Source organism: Cicer arietinum, chromosome 2 (assembly GCF_000331145.2).
Source record: "Cicer arietinum cultivar CDC Frontier isolate Library 1 chromosome 2, Cicar.CDCFrontier_v2.0, whole genome shotgun sequence".
Lineage (NCBI taxonomy): Eukaryota > Viridiplantae > Streptophyta > Magnoliopsida > Fabales > Fabaceae > Cicer > Cicer arietinum.
This window is the reverse complement of record NC_021161.2, coordinates 3,875,409-3,895,385: the sequence shown is the minus strand read 5'-3', so window position 1 is coordinate 3,895,385 and position 19,977 is coordinate 3,875,409. Positions and strand designations below refer to the sequence as shown.

Below are 19,977 nucleotides of genomic sequence, written 5' to 3'. Positions count from 1 at the left end.
ATGAGCTTGAAGTTGACGACGTGACTAGGACGAGTGGACTGAATTTTTTTTATTTTGTTAATTTAAATTAAAATAAACAGTGGGTTGATTCAAGAGGAACCTAGTGCTCAAGTGGAGCACAAAAATGTTGTATAAGCCTTTTATTGGCATAGAAAAAGTAGCGATTGATTTGTTTTGTTGAAAGTACTATATGATTTCTTGTGTTACTATTGTAACCACATTTTCTTCTTGTTACAACTTTCATATTTTTCAATAATTTGAATTATATGCTTGTTGCCAATGATATGTACAAAAATGACAAATAATGCATTTGGATAGTCATGTTGATCATTTAACTATTAAAATTCATTGAATTTAACAAAAGACATAAGTAAAACCCAATAAATTTTAATGGTAAGACAATGAACACGACCCACTCATATTTGATTCATTATATAATAGAGTCCAAATCCTATATTCACTATATGAGTTTATTAATGTAAATAATTTTACACTTATGACCCACAAGACCCATTGATTGTATAATTATTTTGTAATGACTATTACAATATGTAGTATGTGATGAGATGACAAAATTAATAAATCTTTTATTTTTTGACTAATCAAAATCAATGATTCTTAATTTCTTATTAACTATCAATATGTGTATGTACAATCATTTTACTCTAACATAAAAAATTTAGAAAAAAACAATTTTTTTTATTAATCAAAATAATGTTAATAGCCAATTCAATTCTCAAGAAAATTTAAATAATTCGATAACTTAAAGTTATAAAACAAACTCTTACTACAACAATCACATTTATGTTACTTGTACCCTAAAAATAAAAAAATTAAATGTTAGAATTTCCATTTATTCCAAAACCAAAAGACACGACGTTTCATTCCTAAACAACTCGGAAATCAAGCCCCTTCGAAATTAGCAAATTTAAAATTAAGCCCAGAAATCTCCAAATTATTATATTTTCAAATTAGTCCCTTTCCCGCCACCTCACTATAGAAGGAGGGAAATCAAAATTTTCGCACACACACAACACTTTCACTTCATTTATTAATACTCTCCGCATTTTCAGTGTTTCAAAGTATCGCAACATTTTCCATTTCCATTTTCATCTCAAAACCATAGTCACAACATTTTCGTGAATACACCAAATTTTCTTCTTCTCTTGTGAATTCAAAACAAATTCAGTAACAAAATGGAACTCGATTTAGTTTCTACACCACAAATGAATGAGATTGATGTTGTTGATGGTAGTGGACAGCAAGTGAGTCGTAATAATTCGCGTGGAATTCGTGTTGTTGGAAGCAGAATCTATGATTCTGAAAATGGAAAATCTTGTCACCAGGTTCATTTTCTTAGCTTCTACGATTTGTTTTTTTTTTCCTTCTTTGTTTTGATGTTTAAATTTGTGATTTTATCAGCTGGAAAAATTGTGATTGCGTAACTTTTATTTAAAACCCTAAGTTAATGTGAAAAGTAAAAATAAAAAAAATTCTATGATGGGTGTTAGGATGTTGATGTTGATGATGATTGGAGGATTAACTATTTGTGTGTGTGTTTTTTTTTCTGATTTTTTGTTCATGTGTGTTTTTTTTTTTTAATTCTGAGATTTGGTGATTTGTGGAGAGAGTAGAATTTGAACAAGGGTATCTTTGTTGATGGGTTGTAAAATGATGATGTTTTGAGATTTAATTTGACTTGAAATTGTTTTTCTTTGACTTCTGATTTTGTGTTCATGTGTTTTTTATTCTGAGATTTTGTGTTCATGTGTTGAGAGAGAGTAGAATTTAAACAAGAGTTTCTTTGTTGATGTTTTGAGGTTTAACTTGAGTTGTAACTGTGTTTGTCTCTTTGATTTCGATTAATTTTGAAGTTCATTTTGATGCTAATAAGTTTGTTTGGTTTTCACCATTGAAGTGCCGACAAAAAACAAGGGATTTTACTGCTGTATGTAAAAATCCTAGAAATGGAAAGCCTTGTGCGATTAGATTTTGTCACAAATGCCTTTTAAACAGGTTTGTTTCACCTTATTTATTTTTAATTTTGTTTTATTTTCAGAATTATTACAGGTAGACTAATTCACTGTGAGTTTTTTTTTTTTTTTTTTTTTTTTTTTTTTTTTGTTTCACCTTATTTATTTTTAATTTTGTTTTATTTTCAGAATTATTACAGGTAGACTAATTCACTGTGAGTTTTTTTTTTTTTTTTTTTTTTTTATATGTTGACGAATTTTGTCTTGAATTTAGGTATGGGGAGAAGGCAGAAGAAGTAGATCGGTTGGATGATTGGATGTGTCCGAAGTGCAGAGGCATTTGTAACTGTAGTTTGTGCATGTAAGTTGTGGTTTGAATGTTGTGTTTTGAATTTGGTGTTGGGGTTTTCATTTTGTACCATTTTGTGTGTTAGTTCTGAAAGAAAAGTGAACTTTGTAGGAAGAAAAGAGGTCAACAACCGACTGGTTTACTAATTCGTACAGCCAAGGCGTCTGGATTTAAGTCTGTGTCAGAAATGTTAAACAATAAGGCTTCTCAAGATTCGGAATCAAATGAGGTTAATATGGATGCTGTTTTGCCTACAAATGAAGCTACTTTGGTAAAGGTGTGCTGATTTTCTCTTCGTTGTTCTGTAGTTGACTCAACAAGTTCCCTTTGTTTGATGGTTCATGTGCCTCCTCTTCATGTATGCAATTCAAACTAATCATGATAGGACCAAACACGTGTTGATTTTCATATTTGTTATGTACTGCAGGAGCTTGCAGTGGATCTGTTTGGGGAACTTGGGAAAGAAAATTCCATAGATGAAAAGAAAGGATTAAAGGTTGAAAATGGAAAAACAAAGAAAATGAAGCGGGAAAAGTTAAAGGAAATATCTAATGGTGGCAGTGTTGACGGTGCTTGTCAACAAAATAAGAAATTGAAAAAGCCTAAACTTTGTAATGGAGTTTCAGATGGAGGAGTTAAAAGAAATGCAAATGATGAAATGGAAACAAAAGTAAAGGAAAATCATGCTATGGTTCATAGTCAGATAGATGGTCCTCTGACTTGCCAAACCAGTGATGTGATGGATCATAGTGACAATGCTGGTGCTATAAACCAAGTGGCAAAAGATATTGTGGAAATAATTCCTTTGCCCACTGGCTCTGAGATAACCAAAATATCGGACATTGAGTTTTCACCTGAAGATGTTGGAAATGCACTGCAATTTTTAGAATTCTGTAGAGTGTTCGGAAAGGTATGTTTTTGTTATGACACATTTAACAGTTGTTAAATTTATGGCGATTTGTTGTTTTGATGTTGAATCTTCTCTTAAATTGTTGTTTATTTAATTACAATTTATTGCTGCATGTAGTAGTTGTCCAACTGAATATTTTGACTATTGCAAAGTCTTTTAATGCAATGATGGTCACAAACAAGTTTGTTAATTCAAACATCAAGTAATTTTTGTTTTGTTAAAAGTTCCATTTTATTTAGTGGGGTCTAATATAACTTCTGGATATTAGAGTTAAATAGCATATCAATAATCATGATATTAAATTGACACTACACACCATTTATACATATTACACAATCTAAACATCAAGCCTAAAATTTACTTCGCAGCTGTTCATTTAATTGATGTTTAAACTGTTATATTCTTTAGACATAATTTTGTTTTACACTTAATGCAGTTGCATCCGTTTATAATTGCTTTATCAAGTTTTCTCACATTTGTTCCCATGTATTATCAGGCTCTTGATATGAAGAAAGGAGAAGGTGAAGCAATTTTACGAGCCTTAATACGTAAGCTAACTTTGCGCCGTGGAGAAAAAACCTTGGTGGTTGAGTTCCAAATAAAATTGTTGACTTTGATAATATCTGATTCAGGAATTAGGTGAGTTTATGCCATTTGACCTTTTATTTATTTATTTCATTTTTGAAGGGTGAGAGGGAATTATTTTGTATAGTATGCTTGGAATGAGCTTTATTTTTGTATCATTTTGGTGTAGGTATCCATCCTTAACTGCAAGCAACGGAAAAAAATCATGGTTAAAAGCTTTGGAGGATTTAATTACTGAATCAGATATTGTATTGAAAGAATTTCCATTAGATTTGCTTAACAAAGGAATTAGTGGATATTATGAAATGGATTTATCTAAAAAACTCATCCTATTGAATTTCATTTGTGACGAAGCTTTGAGCACTGCGTAAGTATTTCAAGTTCAAACCTAAAATTCTTATGAGAACTTTGTTACTGCTTCATTGTTTTCTTTTCTTTTTGTTGTTTTTATCTTCTTCCCTTGTCTTCTCATTAGTAGTCTTTATCTTGTTTAAGAGTGGTTGGGAACTTGCTTAATGTGTTCAGGAAGCTAAGGAGTTATATTGATGATCAAAATGAAGTATTTGTTGAATATAAAAAAGAAGCAAAATCTAAGGTTGCTGCTGCTAAAGAAAAGGTAAGGTGGCACAAGGTGGTATGTTCTTTGTTTCTGGATTGGTGCTACTGCAAACTGTCATATCTTGCTCATATTGTTGTCTACATGTTATCTATAGGAGAAAAATATTAAGAAGAAGTTGCAGGATGAAATGGCCAAAGCAATTATGGCAAATTGTGCAGATCTTTCAGTTTCAGAACATAATGCTCTTATTTCAAAAATAAAAAGTGAAGCAGCTGAAGCGCATGCTGAGTTGGTTGAAACCAAGGGCACATTTCCTAAACGTATGCTGTGATGTTTAATAGTTTTTCATATGGTTCTAACTTTTAGTTCAACTTCATGCTTATATTTCTTCAATCTGATTCTCAGTAATATTTACTTGGTTGTGTGTAATTGAAAATGGTACCTAAATTGTTAACAAGTAAAGAACAGCACAAAATTCTGTTGGCATTATATAAGCATTATGAATAATAGTAATTACAATAGCATCATGGTACGTCGATCTTGAATGCTATTGTTATTTAATACATGTTTATATTCCCACAACTACAAGATTGCATTTTATACATGCTATTGTTATTTTATACATGCTTTGCAAGTGTTTTATTTTTGCATTTGTAATGGTTGACATTTTTAGTTTCAAAATTATAGGGAACCAGTGTTGTGAAGTGGTGAGAATTGTACCAGAATACTTGGATGGCAGTGGTAAGACATTTTGGAAACTAAAAAGCTATAGTGGCGAATATGCTTTCATGTTACAAGGTATTTCTCAAAACGAATTAGCTTAATTTTTGTGAATGATACCACTAAGATTTAGGCTCTAGCAAGTTTACTAATAGATATCATCATACAGATGTCAAGATACATGATGAAGATGCAGCTGAAGTTGACGAAAAATGGTTGGTTTATGAAGCTAAGCAGAAGGATGAGATTAACAAGTATATTTCCTCTAAGAGAGGTTGATTATTGAATCTAACTTCAGTATAATTGTTGAGAGATTGATTACCAAAGCTGGCTTCCAATTTTTTGGCAATAGAAATAGGGGAGTCATTAGGTTTCAATGTAATTAGTTACAATTTATAGTTGGCTTCTACTATTTTGTGTAATATTTCAAATTGTAAGGATGTGGATTAACCAACTATTTGAGGTATTATGTGTCAATCAACCTCTGTTGCTATTCATCTTTTTATGTATCTTGCACAATTATTCAATTTTGGCTAAAATATATTTTACTAATTTTGATCCTTTATCTTTGCAAGATTTATTTTACTATGTTTTGGCAAAATTGAATTGTTTTTGGACAGGTTATTGGGAATGAAAACCCTTCTACTTTGATTTCTATTGTCACTAATGGGATTGTTTGGTAGTACGTTGTGAAAAGGGAATATCACAATGAAAGGCTAGAAGCTGTCTGTGCTAGCTTCATGCTGCTACACGGTCATGCTGTGAAAAATACAATTTCCAAACATATGCTAAGACACTTAATACTGGTAAAGTTATATCCAAGTTTCATGTAATTGAGCTGGGTGCATAGTTAGGTCTGCATAATTTTTGTTGTCACAATTACCTTATTTTCTATATTAATTTATGCATAATTTAGCTCTAAGATAAATCTAGCTTGTATTGCTAATATAGTTGTCATATGTTGAGTTTCAAAACATGCTTTATTTCATGTTATTAAATGGAAACGTGAATTATAAGTTAGTCATAACTTGGTATTAGATAGAGGTGTGGGGGAGCTTTATCCTTGCAGTTTAATTTTTTTCAATTCTGATTGATTTTTATAAACTCTAAATTGTGGACTGATGAATCAAATTGATCATTAGAGAAACCAGAAAAGGGTCTATGGTGGAATGAACGAAAATTGGAGAGTAGATTGTTTTTTATCGGTATGTTAGTGTAACACTAAATTCAGTATAAAGTAAAATTCGATTAATGACAATTTTAAAACATTAGTATGTAAGTGTTTAATAGATATACACCAAGAATCTTCTATTTTACCATGTACCACTATAAAATGTAGTTACAAAAGTGAGATAGTGTGAAAATTTTGAATTCTTATTGAATGTCTATATAAAATGAATAAATTTAATTAACATACTAATTTATTTTCTTGATAGGTGTAAAATCATCTCTTTCAAAACCATAGGTGTAATATTATGAAATAAGACTTTTAAGAGCGTATTACATGATATTAATTTACTTAATAAAAAACGCTAAAAAAATAGATACCTATTAAATAAAATAGTTATACTTATGCATGATAAATTGTATTAAAAAAATTCGTTATAGTATTAATTTGTTGATTATTTAAATTGTTTTATTAATTTACTTTTAAAGAGAAAATTAATTTATAGTTTTATTATAATAGTTATTACATATTGAAAAATGATGTAACATAATTAAAGATAAATTTATAAAAAAATAATTAATACACATTATCTTATAAAAAAAAAGAGTGTTTTATATTTAAGACCAAATATAATATTAATAAATAAGTGTTGAAATGCAATATTATTGAATTATTGATTAAACCTACTCAATACTATTTTCAAATTTTAAAAATAAGTACTACATATTTCTAATTAGTGAGTGAAAATAAATTTATCTTTAAATATAATTTTGCTTTTAATTTAATAAATTTTTTTTTCAAAAATATCTCTTATTAATATTATTAATTTATTTTAAAATATAAAAAATAAAAATATTCTTTTAGAAATATTAAGACATAAAATAAACACTTTAATTAATTAGAGATGAGAAAAGTATTATTTCTTGTTAATTTTTAAATTTAAAAAACAAATAAATAAATGGATTATCTGAAGATAACGGTGACACGTAATAGAAAAATTTGGCGGTTGAGGAGCAACGACCACATTTCATTTCACAAAACTCTTCTCTCTTTTTGTGTGATTCTCTTTTTCTTTCTTCTCTCCGAAAACATTCAAAGAAGGAAAAAGCAATGCCAGGCGGAGCCACCGTCTGCTCCGGTCACCGGTTACACTGTTTTCCTCTTCTCCACCATTCAACTCGTCCACAACTCACCAATCCAACTCAGTCTCGACTCGTTTCGATTCAAACTCAATTCATTTCCTGTTTTCATGCTAAGCTTTTTTTCAAATCCAATAGATTTAGTGTCGTTACAAGAGCTGCTGATTCTTCGACAACCACAACTTCCCAATCTTCTGATGTTCCTAACAATAACATTACACTTGTTCCTGATGATGAGTTCTCCCTTGCTAAGGTACATCGATTTTTCGAATAATTTTGTTCCTATTTATTTATTTATTTGTGGTGAACGGAGCTAGTATATTTTAAAGACAATAGTTAAAATTTGTGGTGAATTGTGTTGAGGGAATGTTTGGAAAAACATATTTGGGTTTATTGTACTTATTTAATTTTATTGAAAATAACCAACCATAAGTTGTTTTTGGAGTTATTTTTGTAAGCTCGCCAAATAGCTTATATATATAATGTAGAGAGGTTATGTAGATATTTCTCTCCTTTTCTCTTTAGTTGTAGAAATAGCGTATTGATTAGCAATTCAATACTTACATGATAAACACTTACGGTGTGTTTGGATAAACTACTCAATAAGTAGTGAATGAATATTTATCATATAAGAACTAATGTATAAGATAATTCTATAATCAATAAACAAAGAATGTAGTGAAATTGTTTTCATAATTATCTAGAATCTCCATAAAAGAAAATAACTATCCAAAATCCAGATGAGCTTACTAAGTTTGCCGAAAATAGCGTATGGACTTATCATAAACTATTTTTGCAACCTCTTTAAACACTTACTCAAGTGTTGTTTTGTTTATAACTAATTGTTGGATATGGATTATTTAATCATAGGATATTGTTCAATTATTGCAGGTTTCATTTGGTGTGATTGGACTAAGTCTTGGAGTCTCACTCTTGTCGTGAGTTTTGTTTTCTTTTCCACCTTCTTCATTGATATACAACTATGATTTTTCACCTTATAATTTCTTATTTTTGTTTCAAATATACAGCTATGGTTTTGGGGCATACTTTAATATTCTCCCTGGATCTGAATGGTCTGCTATAATGTTAACATATGGATTCCCTCTTGCTATTATTGGCATGGCACTTAAGGTGAATAATTTTTTGTTAATATGAATCAAGTTATAAGATAGAGTTCACGATAGCAACATTTGAAATGGCAGACATGGACACTGACACAATCATGTGTTAGTGTCATACAAGTGTTAGACACTGACACGAGTCATACACGCCGTTAACCTGAAGTGTCGGTGCTGCATAAATAACAACATTGTGCAATATAGTCATGTTTGGAATTCCCTTTCCTAATGTTTGTGTGGTTGCTTCATTGGACCGTGTTTTTTGCAGTATGCAGAACTTAAGCCAGTGCCATGCCTCACATATTCAGATGCTTACAAATTGCAGGAAAAATGTGCAACTCCTATTCTTAAACAGGTAATCTCATCATAGACTCATTCTTTTGGGCACATATTGGGCCTTTTTAATGTTGGGACCGATTTCTCTTCTTTTCCACTTCTAGTAATTAGAAATATTCTGTCTTTTAATGTCTCTAGTTGAATGTTGTTTTCCTTGACAGTACTGACTTATTAAAGGGTTAATCTTGATTAAAGAGAAGAATCACATAAAGATTTTCAGTTTATTACCAATAGATTCAATCTTTCTGCTAACCACTCAAGCCTACTTAAAGTGACTCTTTTGTGCTTTTATAGGTGAAGAATGATGTTACCAGATATCGCTATGGGGATGAACAACATTTAGAAGAGGCATTGAAACGGATTTTCCAGTATGGTCAAGTATGTTATTTCATATAAAAGTAACAATTGGTTCTCTTTTTCTTATATGTGTTTCAAATAAACTTCATGATACCCAAAGTTTTTTTTTTGGGGTCTTAACCCTTTGGTTCCCAGAGGAAAATGGTCGTGATAATCCGAAGTTCTGCCAAGAGATAAGTAAAGTCTGTCCAAAGATTGTTTCAGTCAGGTGCTCCAAATTGATTTGACCTTCACTGAAACAGTGAAACTCATTAACTTCAGGTTCATTTGAAACCCATTTACAAGCCTCCACCCAATAGCCTATATTTAAGATGCATTTGGTTGTTAACAAGAGCAAAAGTCTTCCAATCCTTGTACTATCTGTTATCTTCATTCATAGCTGCTGCATTAGCTAGATACTTAGGCTGCCACTATACTCTCCAATTCTTGGACATTGTTAGGAACCCAAGAATTGGATTCCAAAGAAACAACACTTTTATTAAGAAAAAAGAAATAAGTCTTTCCTCCAAGAGTTTCCCCTTCACAATAGAAACTATTCTCTATTCAACAAATGTTTACAATATTCGAAGATATCCCAAACTAGTCTTAACAACCCTAAATGTTTACTACATAGCTCCCTATTTATACAAAATAGTCTTAACTACCTCATGACTAACTGACTAATATTTAATTAATTCTACTAATCTAAGTCCTAACAGACATCATTTTATCTTGCTTTATATTTCAGGGAGGAGGAATCCCCAGAAGAAGTGCACCTGTTCTACAAATGATTCGTGAAGAGGTACGCACATCAATCCGCCATAATTGATTAATCAGTAGTATTTTCTCTTTTTGGATATTTTTTTCGTACAATTTGCTAGATCACTTGGAAATAAAGAAAAAGAAATTAATGTTGTATGTTTATGGTAGAATTTGCATATTTATTTATGGTAAAAGTTCATGTCTTTCTTGTCATACACAAATCATTCCTCTATCTATAAACCTCTCTAAATATATTATATTTTCAGTTTAGTTCTCATTCTATTACTATATATGTAATCAAATTACATTTATGATTTATTGGCTTTAACTTCATTTGATCTATCTTTTGATGGAATCTGTCAGAAGTCACATTGGAACCCGACTATTTGAATCGAGTTGGGTGGACCCATTTTAAGAGGGGAAAAATTCTTGTAGCCCTCATTTTTTAGGTTAACAACTTTGAACACTGAGGTGAGGTACACCTACATACTTATTACTTGTTAGAACAACAAATCTGGATCTGAAAGTAAAGACAAAAAATAAAAATCACACTCAAGAGTACAATTGATTGATTACAGAGTTCAGCCAAGTGTACTTATGTTTTCAACAGCATATCATCTACTGTGACTTCTATTAATTGAGATTAGGGTTAAATGATTACAACATGAGTTTAAAATCCATGGTGCAGTTTACCGATTTACCCCTGAATTGTACCACAAGGGACAGAGAGCCCTTTGCACCTTCTAACCCTCGTTTCTGTAACCCAACATATGCATGGGCCAAGCCCAAAGGTCAGACGTACGCTCGAGCGACTGCCCACTTATCAGTAAATATGAAACATACGCAACAAAACCTTTTGTATTGCCGCATTCTTTTTAGGTTGGTTCACTTATTTCATTTAGATCTGCCTCAAAAGTCTTTTTAAATCCAATTCACATGCATCTCAGATTATTTGAAGTCCACATAGTATAAAATGTCTTTATTTCATTTTTAATACATCACTTTAGTTCTTGTATCTTTTCTATTAATCATCTCATTCTTTAATGATTTACATAAAAAATCAAGAAATTTCTATTATATCCTGTATAGTGAATTGGTGCTGTTAGTGTGCGCAAGCTCTTGTCTCCACTAGTTATTCTTTCTATTAGATCAGTTCCCCTAAATATTGCCTTAATTGGCCTAAGACATGTCGGTTCTCGAGTTTTTGTGATTGTACTACTTTCTATCACTGTAAAAGATTCCCCGGTACTTCTGAAATGATTGCCTCTTAATAATCTTGATGCCACAATCTATATATTTGAGATGATACCTTGTAAACTAGTTAGAAGACCATTTTTATTGATTAGTCTATGGTCATTACCTTGCCGATTATGTGTTATAATATATGCCTATCTCAGGTCGCACAAGATGGGAAATACTGTTTGGTTTTGGTTTTCGAGGCCAAGACTCTGAAGTTGTCAGATTTCGAAAAGAGACAGGTATTCAACTTTGGTTCTTGAATATATTTATAATCACCTAGATCTTGTATTCATTTTTTATGACATGTTATGAATCATGAGTATAGTGAGACTCTTAAATGGACGAAATTTCTATGAATTCGAGAATTAGTTTTGCAATAACAGAATAAATAGCTTTTATTTGCATTCGTGTCTTTTGGAAAGAGCCGCTAAATTAAGTACTCAGTTAGGTGATGGAAGTATGTTTGTTTTACCAATAGTTGAGACCTAATCATGAGATGTATTCTTGCGGCCTTTGGATCTTGGAAAAGTGCTAGAAGCTATATTACTCTTGAAATCCTTTCATGTAAGAATGTTGGAGTGAACACTTACTTTGGTGCCTGAAAGTGTTATGTGTTGTTACAATAGTATCTGAAAACAATGAATTTTAGGTTGCCCAAGCATTCGACTCTCATCACAATAGTTCTCTCAAATATTTTTAGTATAAGTATTTCAAAATAAGCTGAGCATACTTACAAAATTTACTCATGGTGCAAAATAATATGGCTATGATATCTGAAATCCAACATTGCACAAAACAGTTCTCTAGAGATCAAATATGTTCTAGTAGCATAGAGTCTATTTGTTTTACCGTTAAGAAAAAAGAACGGTCCAAATATAATTTTGTCGGAAGGAATTAATTTTTTGAATAAACAGTCATTTTGGTCTATATATATGGAAATGAGGGTCATTATAGTCTCCAAATGTATCGAAACTTCAAAAACATCTCTCAATGTGTCTTTTGTTAGTAATTTCATAGATCAAACTAACAAACGTCAAACTAAATAACATAACACACGTTTGAAGATCAAACTGATTAGCAAAAGTCACATTCATGAATGTTTTTGCAATTTTTGATACATTTGGAAACTACAGTGACACTTCCTAACATACTCAAGGATCCAAATGATTATTTACTCAAATATCATTTTTGAATAAAGGTGCATTGTAATTTGTTATTTTCTGTTTATTACTGCTAAACATGCTTAGTGGTGGTAAGTCCTATTGTAACCGCAATATAGACAAAGGGAAAGCTTCAGGGGCAGCTTCTAGAATTTAATCAATTCATTTCTTATTCTCTTCTAAATCTGAGATCCTCTGAAGTTTTTAATTAGCAAAGATAGAGGTGCTAATTATTTCTCAACTTCTCTTTTGTGTTACAGGCTAAATTTGCTTCATTCTTTGGCCCTGGAATTACAGCGGAAGTTGGTGAGTATAAATTTAAACAACTATGCTTATATAATCCAAATTTCTTATTCTTGAGAATTAAAAGGCACAAAATGTGTATGAATTTATGAAAATGAATGAATAAATGCATTCTGACATAATATTGTACAACAGGTAAGGGTGAAAAAGATTTATACGAGATTCGACTCATCTCAAATACAGACCCCAAAACATCATGAAATTCTTGACCATTTTATTTTCCTCTTCCATGTTGCTTGATTTAGTTAATTAAAGGACTTAGGTCCTATGTTAAATATGTATAAAAATTCAAAGGTATAAATTATTGTCATGCATTAAACTCAAAGGTATATAGATTATTTTGTCATGTATTAGATTTTGATATAGATTGAAAGTAAGAGAAAAGCAATTGAAAAGGAAGAGTCTAGCCAATGAGGATCACTTAATTTTAGTTGTTTTACATTTGATATATACTAAAAATTAATAAGCTAAAATTTGCTTGGCATACAGATTTTTTGCGACATATTAAACTCTGTCAACCTATTCAGTTTGAGTGTTTTGGAAAACAAATTCTTTCTAGACATAATTTGTTTTGAATTTTTTCTTTTTTATAATGATAAAGGATAATTTATGTAATTTGTCGAGATTTGTTGGAGTACTGGTATAATTTTGAGAAAATTTTATCTAATAGTCCCAACTTTTGTACTCCTACCTTATCTTTTACTGAAAAAAAATACTATTTTATACTTTTTTTTTTTTCAAAAAATGGTGAATATAAAAAAAAATTATATGAAAGTTTTTCAATACATTAAACTTTTTTTGAAAAACACATTGTTGAAATGTCTCAAAAAACATATATTTTGAAAAACTAAAGGGTTAAGTTTTCTTATACACTAATAAAGATGGTAGAGGTGAGACAATTATTATTTGTTTTTATTTTATTAAAAAAAAATGAACTAAATTTTTTTAAATTTTGGCCCATTCCTATGGAGGAGTAGATTTCTCTCCTTTCTTTAGTTAGATGATTCTACTTTGCAACTTTATTTTTAAACTTATCACTTTCGCTCAAAGTAAAAATATAATTTTGTTTTTCTAACTATCTATAAAATTTCAAAATAGAAAATTTTAGAATTTTCGAAACTTTTAAACAATTCAAAACTTTTGAAATATAATTTTTTTTGAAACTTTGCATATTTGAAAACATTCGAAATTTTTCAGATTTTAAAACTTTTGAAACTTTCTAGATTTAGAAATTTTTAAAATTTTCCAAATTTTTGAAAATTTTTGAAACTGTTTAAATTTTTCGAAATACTTCAAAAATTTAAAACTTCCGAAACTATCAATTTTAAAATTTATTATAAATAGTTAAAATAATAAAATCATTTTTTCATGTGTTTTGATAGTGGCAGGTTTAGGTGTAGGGTAGAATCTTCATTTGACCCATTCATGAAACTAAGCATGAGGCCGGCCCATCATCGACAGACTGCCTGCCTTCAGTAATGGGCTTGAGAACTTCTATTTCCAAAGGTAAAATTCTGTTTTGCTACCTACACCGAAAGATGAATCAATGAAACTCCCTTTCACACCATTAGTACTTGCTGGGCCGGGACCATCTTTGAGCGTGGGCCACCACTTTCTATTACTTTCAACTTTTACATTCTCATAATTTATGTTTTCAAAACTTTCACATTTTTTTTATAAGCTCTCAAAACTGTTAAACTTTTAAAATGAGAATGTAAATATTTTAGGTGAAATAAAATTAGCTATAAGTATATGTTTGCTTGATTTTTAAAATTTTAACTGTTGAGTTTTTGTATTTGTTACAAAAATTATACATAATCATGTAATCAATCTGATTACTTGATAATTTTTTTATACATAAAACTCATAATATTTCTGTTTGTTATTTTCCACAGAAAAAAAAGACAAGAATAGAACATAACATCATTGACCATTAAATTACATAATAGGAACATAAAAATGTAGCACAAGTATACCGACACACTTGCAATTGTTTTAAATTTTTGTATTTTGAGTATCAATTAATGCACTCTAAAATATCTAAAGAAAGTATAAGAAAAAAGATATTCTCCTCTCTCTCTCATCGTGAAAATAGTTAAGTGTGTTCTCATTCCATGTAATTAACATTTATTATATTTTGAAATTATTTGATTAAATATCGAAGATCGAACGGTTTAAATTTTAAGATAATTTTTTTATTTTGTTTAATATAAAATATCAAAACTGAAATTTAAACTACATATTTTAATCCAACGACCTCAATTTTATGTAGTCACCACTTCTTACTCCTCGAAATTTAAATTCTCTCATCATTTTATATAATTATTTTTAAAATTCTTCTTTAGCAAACATTAAAATTATTAAGAAATATTATATTGTTCCTTCTTTGTCTCTCTTTTTCTCTCGTTTTTTTCTTCTTTATCCATGAAAAGCAACCACCTTGCTTGCAAAGTTGTTCATCTTTCTTCTTATATTCATGAATTCCTCTCATTGATTCTTTTGTTGTCTCCCATGTTTCTTTATCCTTTACTTCCACCTGCACATGTATTTGTACCTCACATCAATGTTATATATATTTGGTATCTTATAGTACTTCACAAACTCTTTAATAATCGTTTCATGTTGCTGAAATAGGAAATGCTAATCAATTATTATGTCATCTTGTTGTTTGTTAAGGGAATATTTTTTTAACTGGTTAGTTGAATTTATTAAATATGTCAACTTTGTATTACACAAAACATCTGATCATATTTTGAGTTATACCATATGAAGAAATTATTTATAAAACATGGACAAACTCGTCACATAACGAAAATTAATAATATGCACTTGATTGTAATTTTAATCTCTAGATTTTTATTCATACCAAACATTAATTCTTTTTTTTTAAATTTCAATGTTTTAGTCTTAATAAGATTTTTTAATCTAAAATTGGTAATGACTCATTTTTTATTTATTTATTGAAGTAGCATACAATATGTTTATGAAAAATCATCCATGTAAATTTAGATATGTTTTACGTGGATAAAAATTTATCAAATCATCACTATTGAATTAAAGAAACTTAGGGAGACAAAGAAAACATTTATTTTCAAAAAAAGAGAATAAATTTTATAAATGGATAAAAAAAAAAACCGAATGCTTAGAAATTAAAAACTACAATTAAGTCGATGTATTGTGACCCGAGTAATGTGTCTCAATCTCATGGTTTAGGAAAATATGTATAATATGTATTTTTTTTGATATTTGTAGGAGGATCAAAGAATTGAAAAGATGTTTATATATACAACATATATCAAATTACACCAGAAAAGTTATACTCTTTGAATAACATGGTGTTGGATAATATTTTTTTTTTTTAAATCTACCGATAGATTGAAAGTTAATGTCATCATAATATATTTAGATTAACAATGGTATAATTGTTTATAATTTTAATGTTGACACATGTTGATGACATAATAAATAATTTTAAATTAATGTCACTATTTATAGATATAATTTATATATAGTAGTAGTTTTAAATCTAACGGTTGATTTAAAAAATATTTATTCGATGTCATATTATTAAATTGGTATAACTCTTCAAATAAAATTTGATCATTCTTCATGTATACTCTCTCCGATCACTATTATAAGAAGAAAACAAACTACTTTGACAATCATTAAGAAAAATAGTCAAGGACAATTATTTTTCTAAATTTTATGTAAAACACAAATCAAATTTACTAAATTATTATTTTTCAATATCAAATGTTTAACTAAAGTCATTAAATATTTCTGAAATAAATGGATGATATATTACGAATAATACCATGAAATAATACATAATAATTAATTTTTGTTTATAATCATAATTAAAATTCAAAGATTTTTTCTTGATTAAATAAATAAATAAATAAAAGTACTTCTCAAATAGATATGTTGGTAGGTGTACGTGTAGACAGTAAACAACTTGGGGAAAGTACGAAGGGACCAAAACTAGAGTGGCATGTGCACATGAAACAGAGATTGGGACCAATATATCTAATACTTGCTCCCTATGCCCCACAATTTTCACAATGAAGTTTATATGGCTACTAGATTTGATCTTATCTTGGAATACATGGACTCCAATTCTATGTACTTAAGGATTTCCTACACTCATACACTTGGAGATATAGCTCGTCATTCAATTGAGATTACACGAAGATTCAAATTTGATATTTTAAATTATAAAATTAAAATTTATATTAAAATTAAAAAAATATTCTTCTACTTTAAATTTTTGTTCTTTTCTCCTTTCTTGTGGTTTGAATCATAATAATTTATGAAATATTAAAAAGTAAAGCTTTTTTTGTATGCATTTGTATTTTTTTTTACGTTATTTAAATCATTCAATTAAAATCGATCAGACGATTTATATATCAAACTCTCTTAAGTGAACTGCATATATCACTACCTAGATTATGAATAAAAAAATGTGATCTTAATTGGAGACTACCTAGATCTCTTTGGTATTTAGTTTTGTTTTTTTTGTTATTCTTAAAGGGAATGATACAACTTATAGCCACTCAACCGATTTTTTTATCACTTACAATTAATTATTTTTAGGACATTTTATAACCAAAACATAATATAAAAAATAACTTTTACTCTTGTTTTCTTAATTTTATCATGTGTAAAAAAAAGATAACCACCTTTAAAATAAAATAAAAAAGGTCAATGTTATGTTAGTCTAATCTCTTTCATGTTTAGACTCATGAGTTTAATAAGTACAATACATTTGTTGGAACTTGATAATTAAAATTACAAAGGAGGGGGGAAAACATAACCACATTCCAAAATTAGCATTTTCTTATGTGTTAGTATTTTTCTATTCAATGAATATCATTCATTACTTACAAAGTTAGTGGCTTTCATAGTTTAAGGACCAATGAAAAATGAATATGAAGCTAAAATATATTATACTCTAATCAACAAATTTGAGAAATGAATTAAGAGAAAGAAAAGTCTAGCACTTACCTCTTCATCAGATTTAGTTTTAGTGTCATCTGAATTTGTTGAGTCTTCAGATAGCTTTGTTGTCATCTCTATGATGGATGGAGTTAAAATAGTGCTATTATTGATTGAATTAAGAAAAGGAAGTGTACTTTGAGTACATGCATCTCTTGTCATTCCCTCCTTTTTCATTTCTACATAAAGATCAAAACATAGTGATCTTAGAGACGTCGAAGGAATACTAATCACGAGATTCATAATGTAATTGTTAAATGATTTGGTCATTATGACAGAATTACAATATGTCATCGTGATTTTAACAAAGTTATACTTTGAAGTTTCAGCAAAATCACATTGTTACGTGATTTTACAAAATTCAGTATCAAATAAAACATGTATTTAAACTATATATAAAAAGAATAAGGTATATACATTAGATACATTAAAGAATACTTATAAACGAATATATATCACTAGTTTACTATTATCTCCGTTCCTTTTTTATTATATTTTTTTTTATCTCAATTTATTTGTTTATTTTTCTACGATAAACAGTTAGACATAATTTTGACAAAACAATTGTTAATATTATTTTAAACTTTGAAAATGTTAAAAAAAAAAGTTCTTAAAGAAGTCACTTAAAAAGAAAGAAAGGAGTAATATATTTATATATATAAATAAAAAGTAGAATTGTTAAATGACTTAAAGTAAGTGATGATATATATAGAAGAAGAACAATGTCAATAAGTAATTGATTGTGAACCTGGACTATGAAATTGAAGAGCTACATCTTCTTTTGTGAAACTATAAGTTGAAGCCATTGTCTTAGTTTGAATTTGTCTTGATGAAAAGACTAAAGGAGCTGACATGGTGATTCTATTTGTTGTTGAGTTTTGAAATAATCTTCCACTAAGTGTTTTTGCAGATAAACATTCCATTGGTACTTCCCCTGAAAGAGGATTGCATATATATTTTTCTGCTTCATTCCATTTTGAATTCAAAGCAAATCCATCTGGTGATAAACACTCCCAACTTTTATAAATTGATCTTGCTTGCAATGCTGAAAAAAAAATAAAATTTAATTTATATTACAAAGTTTATAAATCCTTTATGCTAATTATCAAAATAGTTAATGAGTTTCAGTAAAAAGGGAATTATTCAGAAAAATCGAATTTAAATTATGATAGAGACAATGATTGATCAGATTTTATTTATTGAACTTCGGATTATCTTCCTCGGGAATCGGAGAGTTGAGACTCAAGTTTATAAATTCTTTATGTTAATTAACATCAAAGTGATAAATAAGTTTAAGTAAAAAGGAGGATCGTTCAGGAGAAACTAAGTTATTATACTAACAACCAAACTTTACTTATTTTCCGAGTGAATTATAAAATATCAAAACCGTTTTTCTTTTCTAAGAAAGAGAAAGTTTAAAACACAAAAATAATAATTATCAAAGTGGTTAATTCTTCAATACCTTTAAGAGCAGTTGTGAAAGAATATGTTGAAGGATCAATTTCATCTGCAACAAAATTTGAAATTTTTATTAGTGAAAATTTGACGTGAAAAAAAAATTATGAATTTTTTGAATTGAAGTGAAAATGAAATTAATGTACCTTTCAATGTGTATCCAGGTGAAGAAGCAGTGCTAGAAATTGTTATGTTTGATCTAAAAGATTTTGTGTCTTCTCTAAAGCTTCTTATAATTGATGCTGAATATCTTCTTGATTTTGTATTCTCTCTACTTATGATTCTTCCTTTCATTCCCCATTCTGTTAAATTGAATTCTGAATTATCATCTTGTTTCATTGAATTATTATGAGATGGTTGCATTTCCAATGTAGAGCCCATGAATTATTGAGAACTTTTATAAAACTCAAAGGTTTATATACTCATATTTTGCCAAGTGGGTGGTAGCTATGTGACAAAATCAAAAAATAGGGTGTAGAGTTTAGAGAATGGAAGTTTTTTTTTTTTTTGTCTAGTAAACATTAGGTGGCAACTTTCATTAATAAAAGCACACAACTATTTTTTAGTTGATCTTGACCATTGATTTAAAATAGAATGATTTAGATTATATATATTCATTATTTCAATTTTAAATAATATCGGCCATTTATTTAAATTGGACGGGCAAAGTCCACTAAATCCATTTTTATTAAGGTTATATTCAGATTATTTGTATATATACACAATGTTTTGTTGCATTCAATTCCGACTATTAGTTTAAAATTGAACTATTCATATTATATATTAATTAATACAGTTTCAAACAATCTCAACTATTTATTTAAATAAAAAAATCATGATGCACCAAATTCATTTCTATCATGGTCGATC

General features: G+C 28.9%; 3 protein-coding genes across 3 annotated transcripts; 2 read left to right on the top strand and 1 right to left on the bottom strand.

Moving 5' to 3' along the window:
• The first annotated feature begins 1,064 nt into the window (after positions 1-1,064).
• On the top strand, positions 1,065-5,657 carry LOC101497520 (uncharacterized). The gene is made up of 11 exons (XM_004516713.4): positions 1,065-1,346; positions 1,919-2,016; positions 2,248-2,334; positions 2,434-2,599; positions 2,750-3,232; positions 3,729-3,871; positions 3,987-4,184; positions 4,343-4,433; positions 4,531-4,696; positions 5,064-5,174; positions 5,266-5,657. The coding sequence occupies exons 1-11, from the start codon at positions 1,197-1,199 to the stop codon at positions 5,373-5,375; spliced, it is 1,803 nt and encodes a 600-aa protein (XP_004516770.1). The 5' UTR covers positions 1,065-1,196; the 3' UTR covers positions 5,376-5,657.
• Positions 5,658-7,269: 1,612 nt separating this feature from the next.
• Positions 7,270-13,003, top strand: LOC101497856 (uncharacterized). Its single transcript, XM_004516714.4, has 9 exons — positions 7,270-7,656; positions 8,295-8,341; positions 8,432-8,534; positions 8,790-8,876; positions 9,152-9,235; positions 9,942-9,995; positions 11,353-11,433; positions 12,615-12,660; positions 12,793-13,003. Exons 1-9 carry the CDS (start codon positions 7,375-7,377, stop codon positions 12,855-12,857), a joined length of 849 nt encoding a protein of 282 aa, XP_004516771.1. The 5' UTR covers positions 7,270-7,374; the 3' UTR covers positions 12,858-13,003.
• A 1,565-nt stretch (positions 13,004-14,568) lies between these two features.
• On the bottom strand, positions 14,569-19,580 carry LOC101498170 (uncharacterized). The gene is made up of 5 exons (XM_004516715.3): positions 19,254-19,580; positions 19,115-19,159; positions 18,401-18,697; positions 17,662-17,831; positions 14,569-15,193 (listed from the first exon to the last, which is right to left on the bottom strand). Exons 1-5 carry the CDS (start codon positions 19,486-19,488, stop codon positions 14,999-15,001), a joined length of 942 nt encoding a protein of 313 aa, XP_004516772.1. The 5' UTR covers positions 19,489-19,580; the 3' UTR covers positions 14,569-14,998.
• Positions 19,581-19,977: the final 397 nt, after the last annotated feature.

What these genes read in the sequence shown, in the direction of transcription:
- LOC101497520 (XM_004516713.4), top strand. Translation starts at nt 1,197, where the DNA reads ATGGAACTCGATTTAGTTTCTACACCACAAATGAATGAGATTGATGTT. An exon ending in TCTGTAGAGTGTTCGGAAAG is followed by an intron (nt 3,233 to 3,728) that starts GTATGTTTTTGT and finishes ATGTATTATCAG; the next exon opens with GCTCTTGATATGAAGAAAGG. An exon ending in GACGAAGCTTTGAGCACTGC is followed by an intron (nt 4,185 to 4,342) that starts GTAAGTATTTCA and finishes TAATGTGTTCAG; the next exon opens with GAAGCTAAGGAGTTATATTG.
- LOC101497856 (XM_004516714.4), top strand. Translation starts at nt 7,375, where the DNA reads ATGCCAGGCGGAGCCACCGTCTGCTCCGGTCACCGGTTACACTGTTTT. An exon ending in CAACTCCTATTCTTAAACAG is followed by an intron (nt 8,877 to 9,151) that starts GTAATCTCATCA and finishes GTGCTTTTATAG; the next exon opens with GTGAAGAATGATGTTACCAG. An exon ending in TGGAATTACAGCGGAAGTTG is followed by an intron (nt 12,661 to 12,792) that starts GTGAGTATAAAT and finishes ATTGTACAACAG; the next exon opens with GTAAGGGTGAAAAAGATTTA.
- LOC101498170 (XM_004516715.3), bottom strand. Translation starts at nt 19,488, where the DNA reads ATGGGCTCTACATTGGAAATGCAACCATCTCATAATAATTCAATGAAA. An exon ending in ACCTGGATACACATTGAAAG is followed by an intron (nt 19,160 to 19,253) that starts GTACATTAATTT and finishes ATTTTGTTGCAG; the next exon opens with ATGAAATTGATCCTTCAACA. An exon ending in TCTTCAATTTCATAGTCCAG is followed by an intron (nt 17,832 to 18,400) that starts GTTCACAATCAA and finishes ATCTTTATGTAG; the next exon opens with AAATGAAAAAGGAGGGAATG.